This window comes from Macrobrachium rosenbergii, chromosome 16, assembly GCF_040412425.1.
Source record: "Macrobrachium rosenbergii isolate ZJJX-2024 chromosome 16, ASM4041242v1, whole genome shotgun sequence".
NCBI lineage: Eukaryota > Metazoa > Arthropoda > Malacostraca > Decapoda > Palaemonidae > Macrobrachium > Macrobrachium rosenbergii.
The window spans coordinates 33,993,762-34,005,979 of NC_089756.1; the positions used below are offsets into that span (position 1 = coordinate 33,993,762).

The window sequence follows — 12,218 nt, forward strand, 5'->3', positions numbered from 1 at the left end:
CTCTCACTCACCCTCTATCTCTCTCTCTGTAACTGGTCAGCTCAGTCCATCCAAACCTAAATAGAAGTAGGTCAAATCAATGGACACCGTAACGGTGGAATGAAACGGAATGAGAGCGGCAGTAGCAGTTTGACCTGACATGAGGGAAAGGCATAAACAAGGAGGGGGAAAAGAGTGGAGGGGGAGGGAAAGGTGTTGGGGGGAAGGGAGGGGAGATGAGGGAATAAGACATAACAGGGAGAGAGGTGGATGGCCATAAAACCTGCCTTTAGAACGAGGGAGGGGGAATGGCTTACCAACACATTCAACGAAGGTTTTGAGTTCTCTCTCTCTCTCTCTCTCTCTTAATTCTAACCTCTGCATCAGGTTACATTTCTCAATTTTGTTTCACACTTTCACAATACCTAATCTGGAAATTATGTATATGTATATATATATATATATATATATATATATATATATATATATATATATATATATATATATATATATATATATATATATATATATATATATATATACTGTATATAATTTCCAGATATACAAGTCCTATTTTCTCTGCATAAGACATTCCTTCATCTGTCATTTCAATCATTTAAAAACTGATTTTACGCATTGTGGCCTCATTCCAAGCCCTAATTTTAACCGCGTACCCGAAAGACGTATAAATAATCCCTTCAAGGATCTAATAAGATATGCGTCGTTAATCATTTCAGCCCAGAAATGGATAGGTTGGTCGTTCAGAAAAAAAAAAAAAAAAAAAGTGAGAATGCACCGAAGTTTCTTCAGCGCAATCGAGTTTTCTGTACAACGTATAATCAAGGCCACCGAAAATAGATCTAGCTTTCGGTGGTCTCGAGATAATGCTGTATGTGAGTCGCAGCCCGTGAAACTTTAACCGCGGCCCGGTGGTGGCATGGCCTATAATAGTTGCCAGACGCACGATTATGTCAAACTTTAACCTTAAATCAAATAAGGCTACTGAGGTTAGAGGGCTGCAATTTGGTATGTTTGATGGTTGGAGGGTGGATAATCAACATATCAATTTGCAGCCCTCTAGCCTCAGTAGGTTTTAAGGTCAGAGGGCGGACAGAACAAGTGCGGACGGACAGATAAAGCCGGCACAATTGTTTTCTTTTACAGAAAACTACAAAGGCAATTCTGAAACTATTCGCTCATCAATGAATTTGGGGCAAGATGTGAGACTCCAAAATGAAAGCTGAGCTGTTTCTGAAATTAAATTAATACAAAACAATGACAGGAAAATGTGAATCCTCTCACAGACGTAAGGAATTAGGGGATCTCAGTTATACGACTGGGAGTGGCCGATCATTTTTGAATCGTCAATGGAGGGAAGCGAAAAGAGAGGATTATGGGAGTAAGGCATTAAAAGCTCGAATAAGATTAAAGAGAAGCCCAGAGAGAGAGAGAGAGAGAGAGAGAGAGAGAGAGAGAGAGAGAGAGACGTAAAGGGAGTAAGGCATTAAAAGCTTGAATAATATAAAACAGAAGCAGAGAGAGAGAGAGAGAGAGAGAGAGAGAGAGAGAGAGAGAGAGAGAGAGATTAAAAGCTAGAATAACATTAGAGAGAGAGAGAGAGAGAGAGATTAAAAGCTAGAATAAATAAGAGAGAGAGAGAGAGAGAGAGAGAGAGAGAGAGAGAGAGAGAGAGAGAGAGCTTGCATTTGTATAAAGAATACTATAGAAAACAGAAAAGAGAATTAGCAGATGTTAATAATAAAGGCAAGAGGAAAACAAGGTGAGAAAACGAGGCACGGAACGAGACAGAACAGTAAAACCATAATAATAAACAAAGCCCAAAAAGAGGAAATACGACGCAAGAGAATAAACGCGTAGAAATTCAGGCGAGAAGAAGAAACGTATATTATGAATTCAGAGGTACGAGCGGGGAAATAAAAAAAAATAAAAATACGGAAACGAAGAACGAATTTATGAGAACAAGAAGAAGAAGAAGATAAACACGTAGAAATAAAATCCCCCCAACAGAAGGAAAATAGCTCCGGTTTAAGAGTGCAGGGGGGAGGGGGCGGTCGGAACAGAGACCATGGAGCAGATGTCATCCTTTCTGACACGCGAAGGAACGGAACGCGAAACAAACACGCATCATCCTCGTACGCGCGCGCGCGCGCGCTTATATACGCATCCGGCGAACCTTGGCTTCAAGGTCTAGATAATACCGAGGTATTTTCTTGGAGAATACATTGCTTGGCTTAATCACGAATACAGAGAATTTCATAATTTTTAAGCTCGGTTATGTCATTTCTCTCTCTCTCTCTCTCGCTCGCAAGGTTCTCCAGTACTCTGCAAATACAATTTGAAAAGTATTCCTGCAATTACAGTCACGCTGTAATTGCAGCTACAGAGAAGTTCATCATTTTTTAAGCTCGGTTATATCATCTATCTCTCTCTTTATGTCATCTTTATCTTATGTAGATTCAAACATTCATTTTGTGAAATATATTTGACACACCCTTCTCTCTCTCTCTCACTGAATATTTGCACATATATTTTGTTCACTTTATGTCATCTTTAAATTGTGTAAATTCAAACATTCATTTTGTGAAATATATTTGACACACCCTTCTCTCTCTCTCTCTCTCTCTCTCTCTCTCTCTCTCTCTCTCTCTCTCTCTCTCTCTCTCTCTCTCTCTCTCCCCTGCCCTAAGGTTCTCCTGTGATCACAAGGACCTTTTTTCCAACCTCCCACCCCCGAAAAAACTGACCCAATTCCGGTAGAAGACAAACACACCGAACCTGGGCAAATGCGGGACTTGGCAAATTCGCAGTTGCAGAAAGGGCTAACATCAGCAATTGCCGGGACTTAAATCAACACAGAGAATAATACATAAACAAAGGAGAGGGGGGTCGATATACTTCAATATCAAGAAAATTAGGTCGCCACGCGAGCTGAATAAACATCCTGGGAGAGGTGAAATAAATTCTGGAGAGAGAGAAGAGAGAGAGAGAGAGAGAGAGAGAGAGAGAGAGAGAGAGAGAGAGCGGCTAATATGATTATTTCTCCCATTAGAGAAGAAATTCTGCAGAGAGAGAGAGAGAGAGAGAGAGAGAGAGAGAGAGAGAGAGAGAGAGAGAGAGAGTACATGGACGGGGAATATGAATTTTTCTCTCAATATTTTAACAATTTCCTTTCGAAGGGGGAGAGAGAGAGAGAGAGAGAACGGGGAATATGAATTTTTCTCTCAATTTTTTAACAATTTTCTTTCGGAGAGAGAGAGAGAGAGAGAGAGAGAGAGAGAGAGAGAGAGAGAGAGAGAGAGAGAGAGACTACAGTACAGGAACGTGGAATATGAATTTTTCTCTCAATTCTTTAACAATTTTCTTTCTGAGAGAGAGTACAAGGACGGCAACATGATTATTTCTCTCATTTTTTGGGGAGGGGGGAATAATTTTTCTTCGGGTTATTTCAAGGGCCTGTGGCACGCTATGACACTGAAAACTAACTTTATTATGCATCTGGCAGGAACAAAGTTCTCTTCTATTATCGTACTTTCTTGCGTAAAACTATCTTACTTTGAAAACGCTTGTGATTATCCTCCAGATTTTATAACATACAGAAGCCACTGGATTAAGGCGCTTTGTTAAAATCTTAATTAGTAAGTAACTAAGAAAAAAAATCTGGAATTTCTTTGTTCAATGTCAAGTGACTTGCAAAATGACACGAAAAACAGCATGAGAAAGTAGAGGAATATTAAAAAAAATATTTTTTAATGAAATAAACAATAAAAGAAAATTAAGAAAAATTAAAATGGTTTCATTTTCAAGATAAATTTAAATAATCTTTCACAACTCTCTCTCTCTCTCTCTCTCTCTCTCTCTCTCTCTCTCTCTCTCTCTCTCATGCTCGATCACCCTATCTTAAGCACTTACATAAATTGGGTCAAATCACACTAACCGATAGAAGTTCTCACTTATGATTACCATCTCACAGTCAGATTCAATCTTCTTATATCGTACAAAAAAATCATGCAAACCCATTAAAACGAAATTAGAAACAATAACTAATATATAAACATATATATGTATATACATATATGACGTACTCATATACACATTCTTAATATACACATGTCTTAATGTACATAATATTGTGTATATATATATATATATATATATATATATATATATATATATATATATATATATATATATCACGTGTGTGTGCTAAACTAATTCATCTAAACAAAAGTGAAAATATTAAATATTAAAGTTACTACGGGTAGGCTATGTTAGGAAACCGCTGTCGCAACTAGACTTAATAAGGCTTATGTACATATATATATATACCTGGTGCCACTTGAAAGAAGTTAAATAAATTAATACATAAACGAACGATTAAAATAAAAAAAAACAAAGTCAAGAAAATGAAACGTAATAAAATCCTGGTTAAGAATTTAGTCACATCAAGCAGACTAATAAACCACTAATTGATTATATATTAGTGTTGGTTAACGAAAACAAACCACGCAATCTTGTTAAGAAAATAAAAAAAAAACATATTAAGACACATATTAAAAAAAACAGCAAAACAATACAAAACGGGGTTACTGATTTAAAAACAAAAAAAAAATATTAAACAGAATGTTAAAAGTGTGAGCTTCGACTTTCCAACATCGGGTTATTAATATTATGCTTCAGAGGGGATGAAATCTTTCTCTCTCAATTCGTTACCTTAGGCTTTTCGAATTTCGTCTTCATTTTGGAAGCGTCGAAGGACCGGACTCGGGGCCCCACGTGCTTCTCCAAAATATCCTCGCGGTTAAACAAGGCAGATTTCTAGTTTGCGTTTCGGAAACGATGAGTTTGGAGGAGGAGGAGGAGGTTTTGAAAAAAAAAAAGGGGGAGAAAGAGAACAGTTTTGAGAATGGGTCTTGCATATACTCGAGGTAAAAAGGTTTGGTGAAGAGGCAACTACATGAAGAATGGGATGCAACTGTGCTACAGATTAATGCAACGAGAATGTGGGTTTCGGAAACGATGAGTTCGGAGGAAGAGGTTTGAAAAAAAAAAGAAAAACAGAAAGAGAAAAAGAGCAGTTTTGAGAATGTGTCTTGCATGTACTCGAGGTAAAAAGGTTTGGTGAAGAAGTAATGACAGAGGAATGTGCTACAGATTAATTTGACAAAAATATGGATTGACGAGGTTTAAAAAAAGATAAAGAAAGCAGTTTTGAGAATAGGTCTTGTGAATATTCGAGGTGGAAAGGTTTGGTGAAAAAGCAATTACACGAAGAATGGGATCCAAATGTACTACAGATTAATGCGAAAAGATTATAAATTTCGGAAACGATGAGTTCGGAGGATGAGGTTTTTATAAAAAAAAAAAAAAGAAGAGAGAGAAGGAGAAAAGGATTCACAATAGGGCCTTCAATCCTTGAGATAAAAGGTTTGGTGAAAAAGTGATTACCAAGAAGAATGGGATGCAAATATGACGAGGGATGTACTACAGATGAATGTGACGGGAATTTGGGTTTCGAAAAAGATGAGTGTTGAGGAAGTTTGCAAAAAAAAAAAAAAAAAAATTAAGACGGAGAACAGTTTTGAGAATAGGTCTTGCAAATACTCGAGGTAAAAAGGCTTCGTGAAGAAGTAATGGCAAGAGGAATGGGGTGCGAATGTGATGAATCTGTTGCAAATTAATGTGATGAGGGCTGTGCTACAGAATATGGATTGAGGAGGAATTTCAAAGGGTCATTGAAGGAATTTCAAAGGGTCACTGAAGGAATTTCAAAGGGTCATTGAAGGAATTCCAAAGGGTCATCGAAGGAATTTCAAAGGGTCACTGAAGGAATTTCAAAGGGTCACTGAAGGAATTTCAAAGGGTCACTGAAAGAATTTCAAAGGTTTATTAAAAGAATTTCAAAGGGCCATTGAAGGAATTTCAAAGGGTCACTGAAGGAATTCCAAAGGGTCATTGAAGGAATTTCAAAGGGTCATTAAGGGGAGATTGTGCTGTCATGTTCAGAAGTGTAATATGTCGACCAAACTAATTACCCGCCCCCAACAAGTCAATGGAATATAAATATGAAGACAAATTAATTAAAGGTGATAGGTGTCAGCTGAGGTCGAAATGAACTGAAGGAAAAATATTGAAATATCCACACAATGCAATGAATAATAGTGATGAAACCACAATGCAGGTAACGTGATGAACAGGGTAATATAAAAATTTATATATATATATATATATATATATATATATATATATATATATATATATATATATATATATATATATATATATATATATATATATATATACACACAGTATATACATATATATTCAATGTTCATGAATTTTTCTTACTTCGTATTTATAATCATTACTCTGTTAATTTTGAAAATGACTGTTCATCACGTAACAATTATGAGAAACTAAAATATTTGAACTAATATATTTTATATATATCTAAAATTATCCATTTAACCTACAGTGTATATAAATCATGCAAAGAACAAGTACTTGAACTAACTTAAAATACAGTTATAATCTTAAGATTATCATTCTTTTAATACCTATTATAGTTCTGTGGAGTTCAGTTCACTTAATTATATATATATATATATATATATATATATATATATATATATATATATATATATATATATATATATATATATATATATATATATATATTTATATAATAGCCTACGTTTAACCCAAAAACGTACATCAACTTAACATCTCAACTTAAACACTGTCAGATGGAAAATATCTTCGTAACCTTGGCATAAATTCTTTATATTCTACTACAAACCTCCAGCTGAAATAGTAGATAAGAAATAAAGAGAATGGAAAATTAGTATCACAAAGCACAGAAATATAAACCCAAGAGACTTGTTTAGGTAATAACACTAACAAAGAATTGAATGAGAACCTCTATAACCTATTGATATAAAACATTAAACAAAACAGTGAACAGAATAAGCTGTTTTACACTTGTAAAAATCTGTAAATAAATTCAGCAATGTGGATTATTCTATTTCACAACACTGGAAAAAAGAATAAAGGTAAAGAAGAAATGGTGCCTTATAAAAAGAAATTACTAATACATACATAAACATATAAATATAATTATATCAAAAACATACCTGTAAAGAGAGAAAAGATAATGACACACAACAATATTGAGAATAGAAGCAATAACACAGAATATCATTGCAAAATATCAAATAAAATGCTTAGTATATATGTAAAGAAAATATCAAGAACTGCCACTTGTAGATCCTGAAAATATATGATACATATAACAAATGCATATATTATTTCTCAATATCCTTTTAGTACATATATCTGAGGGTATGACTAAGCACAGGTAACTACGGTGATTATACTTTGCAGTAATTTATCCTAAGTTGCGATTTGGGGCAATGGTAATTTCCCCCAAAATCTGTGGCTCCAACACCACTGTAACACAACCAATGAGGCTAGATTTAAACCAAACCTCCTTGAATACAACGCCAATAAAAAAAGATAAGCAGTGCTAAGTCTTGCAACATCTGGCAATATTTCACCCAGGAGGCGTGGCCAACATCCTAGCTTAGATCAAAAACAACACAACTTCACTGACCAAGCTTGCCTAGGGACAATGAAGAAGCCACAGTGAATGTCATGGCATCAAAGGATGTTGATGCTCTGAAAATACATAGGTTAGAGCTTCTAGCTAATGTGCAGAGAGAAATTTCCTTCTCATATTTATGGGTTTTACGAAGGAAAGTTGATGCAAATACAGTGCCTCTCTAGAGTATACTACCCAAGGGGTGTCACAAAAGCTCTTGGGTTGGTGATGTACCGATACTACCCCGAAATTTTGTGAATAAAGAATTGCTCTTGCCGGTAAGAGAACAAAATCTGGGAGTTACTGACTTCGTGATCTCGAATTCTAACTTTGCGGCATGGTGTTATATGTTTATATGTATGGGTTTGTGCGCAAACACACTTGTGTAAAGTATGAAAGTGTGTGTGTGTGTGTATAATATATATTTGTGTGTGTGTGTGTACTTGTGACTGAAAATTAAGCCATGCTTCCGGTTGAAGCGACTCAAGTTTGTTCATCACGAAAGGCAATTTCTGCTGCAAACCAGATAAATGATTCCAATGAATGTAAAATGTAAACATCGCAGATTATCAAGTCACGCAAAGCGCATTGCATACTTAATTAAAGGCTCGTCGAAATGCGCCGTCGAATCTACTCGCAGTGAACCGATTATCCGCTAAGGATCGTAACAGAAAACAACCCATAAAATAAACCGCCCTTAACGAAGGCATAAATCTAATTGCTTGATTGCTTGTACAGTCAACACGAAAGCGTCCAATAAACCGGGGATTCCAAAGGTCAGTAATTGGAGCCGAAGCGGACTAACCTTACGTCATCTCAAAACTAATTACTTTCGCGACATTGTTACAAAGTTTGTACAAACTCTCCAGAGCTTCGTTACTTCCCTCGCATGATCTGCTATCAGTGGTCATTCAATCAAATGTCAAGAGACATCACGGTTTGGCGCCTTACGTGAAATTGTGACCCTCCCCCCCCAAAAAAAATATATTAATTTACATTTGCCGTGAGGATTGCTCGGTCCAACTGTCTACAGGCGAAGCCATTCACTCGTAAACGTCACGCGTCGTGCTTTGGCGAGCGTGACATTATTGCAAAGCATGTGCTTGTGCCCTCAATTAGTAATGTCTTGTGCTTTCAAACACTTGAAGCTTCATTCTCCTAAAAACATATTCTGACCCTGATCTACTTGTAAACACTGTGCTTTTGTAGATGTGAACGTTAGTCTGCTGGAATTGGAAATAAACTGATATATGGTGACAGCTACCATAAGCCTCTTTCGTGACTTGCTAAGGATCGACAAAGTTACTCACCATGTCGGCTACAGATACCCCTGTCCTGGTCTTACGCCGATAGGGCATCGAGGCATCTGGGTACGTGGGTCCTACGAAGGATGCGCACTACAAACAACAACACTTTGGTCAACAACACGTACCTCGTTAATGCCAGCAATAGACATTGGCAAAATCGCGGACATATAATTGGCACAGGGTGTATGGGGTCATGTCATTAGCAATATCATTATACAAGGGTCTAATGCCAGGTAAATACTGGGTATTTAGCCGGGTAGCAATTCATTATTTTAAAAAAATGAAAGGTAGATTTTTCTTCAAAAAGATACCATTTCATAAAACATACCTTAACAATTAGAGGAATATAATCATATATATATATATATATATATATATATATATATATATATATATATATATATATATATATATATATATATATATATACATATATATACAATCTGGCACAAAACCAGTACTAATTCATTTCTACATAAAATGTGCATATAATGAGCAGCAGTGCAGCTTTATAATGACAAAATCGGGCTGGATAAACTCGTAAAAGCCAGTGCTGTTTTTTTTTTTTTTTAGTGATTTAAGATATCGATTAAAAAAAGCATACACGGGCATAACTATGAAGGAAGAAGTACATTTTTACAAAGTTTATACAGGCATTTTCTCTCTCTCTCTCTCTCTCTCTCTCTCTCTCTCTCTCTCTCTCTCTCTCTCTCTCTCTCTCTCTCTCTCCGAAAAGATTTAACTGATTCAACCACTCTTCGCTCACATATATATATATTTATATATATATATATATATATATATATATATATATATATATATATATATATATATATATATATATATATATGTATAATATATAATATAATATATATATATATATATATATATATATATATATATATATATATATATATATATATATATATATATATATATATATATATGTCCATACGGAACTGCTCTAACGCTTAAGACATCTAGGATGTCAAAGACGAGAGATAAGACGGCAGAAATAAAATAAGCAGTCACACAAAGCCAGAGAAATTTTAATTAAAAAATACCAACGAAAAAGAGAATTGTGCATTCCAGAAAAACCAACCATTTTCAGTGCAAGAAAAACGCAGTGATTCCAGAGAGCCCCTAAATCTGTTTCTGTATCTCTTACTCACTCAACACGTGCACGCACGCACAAACATACACACACACATGTATATATATATATATATATATATATATATATATATATATATATATATATATATATATATATATATATATATATATATACATAAATACATAGAAATTATCTATATAAATATACATATGTATACATAAATCTTTATATATACAAATATACATTATATATGTATATATATAAAAGTGAATTGTGCATTTAAAAAACCAAATGATTGCCAGTGCAATAAAACCTTTAATTCCAAAAAAGCCCCCAAATATATATATATATATATATATATATATATATATATATATATATATATATATATATATATATATATAAATATATATATATATATATATATATATATATATATATATATATATATATATATACATACACATACACAAACACACACATCTACGTCGAACTGGACTCACCAGGCGAGCCACGTTAGCTTTCGTGATGTAAGGCTGAAGACCCAGGGGGCCGTTGGGCCCCCCCACCCCATTCATCTCCCCCATGCGGGTGACGTCGCAATAGCTTCGACGCTGATTGGTCCAAGAGGCAGCGCGTGTGTGTGCGTGTGTGCGAGCGTGTAATACGCGTAAGATTAATCAATTAACTTTAGAACTACTAAAATACAATAGTTTTTAATTTCGTTTGTTAATTCATATTTATATGGTGTACAATAAGATTAATTAAATAGCTTTAGAACCACTGTAAAACAACAGTTTTTAATTTCGTTTATTAATTCATATTTATCTCGTGTAGAATGAACTGCAATAACTACTCTACTACAATAGATTTTACTTTGTTCAATAATATTCATTTGGTGTGATATAAGAGATTATGGTAATTAATTCATTGTTATTTGGACAGAAGTACGTATTCACGTCAGTCACGATTCAAAATAATAATAATGATGATAACAGCAGTGATCCTAATCATTATGCTTGTTATTATCGATTTAATATATCATTACAAACTTATGCAATCAATTTTGTTGCTTTAATGTATTACTACAAAGATAAAATCAACACTGTTGCTTGAGTATATTACTACGAACATATGACTGATCTAGGTAGTAACTACGATTAAAAATCAGAGCTAGTACAAAATTAACGAAGAGAAAGATAATGAGAAATTACTATTAAATCAAAAGTTCACCACTAAGTCATTCTTCACGTCGATGCTATTTCAACACACGCCAAAGAGGCAGCAATGAGGAATAAAAGACAATGAATGAACGTGAACATTATTATTATTATTATTATTATTATTAGATGAAACCTATTCGTGTGGTACAAGCCCACCAAAGGGGCCACTGACTTGAAATTCAAGCTTCCAAAGAATATTATGGTGTTCATTAGGAAGAAGTAAGAGGAAGTAAAGGGAAATACAGAAAGAAGATATACCACTTATTAAAAAAAAAAATAAATAAATTAATAAATAGATAAATAGATAAAAATGTATCAAAATGCAAGAAGAATAGCATTAGGGTAGTAATGCATTGCATCCTCTGAAGGGGGCTGTTCCACAGTCCAACGGTGTGAGGAATGAAGGAACAATACTGAACAGAGCGGTGAACAACTGTAGATGAGAATGGACAATGAACAATACGCTACTGTGATCATTCTACAGCTCTATCGATTAGTTTACGCCACAACGAAGGCAAGGAGGCTTAAGATTACCCTACGTCAAGCTCGTTGAAATTCCACCTCTCGAACTGCCTTCTGTTATTTCGTTCTAGTGAACGCCATATTTCTTTGGGGGCTTGAATTCCAAGCTTTTGAATGGCCCCTGTGGGTTTGTTCCATAAGAATAGGGTTCATCTTAATAATAATAATAATAATAATAATACTTTCTATGTCCTTTGGAAGTCTGATAGACCAGCTACACGATGGTGAAAGGAAGATATTCAGAAGAATTGAGAGAGACTCTTTATAAATTGAATACCGTAGAAACAGCCATTATTTTCAACGATACTACCCTCAGAGGAGGTCTCCTCCCTAATAATAATAATAATAATAATAATAATAATAATAATAATAATAATAATAATAATAATAATAATAATAATAATAATAATAATTATAATAATAATCTCGTCTTTCTGTTCCACATAATTATG

The 12,218-nt window shown here is 34.4% G+C and overlaps 1 protein-coding gene across 1 annotated transcript in view; it reads right to left on the reverse strand.

Moving 5' to 3' along the window:
- The window catches only part of LOC136846926 (titin homolog), a 231,395-nt gene that overhangs the window by 87,305 nt on the left and 131,872 nt on the right, over nt 1-12,218 (reverse strand). The window contains exons 25-26 of the mRNA XM_067118179.1: nt 10,525-10,635; nt 8,908-8,994 (exon numbers count right to left, since the gene is read on the reverse strand). Coding sequence (XP_066974280.1) covers nt 8,908-8,994; nt 10,525-10,635 — 198 coding nt within the window. The remainder of the gene's footprint in view (nt 1-8,907; nt 8,995-10,524; nt 10,636-12,218) is intronic.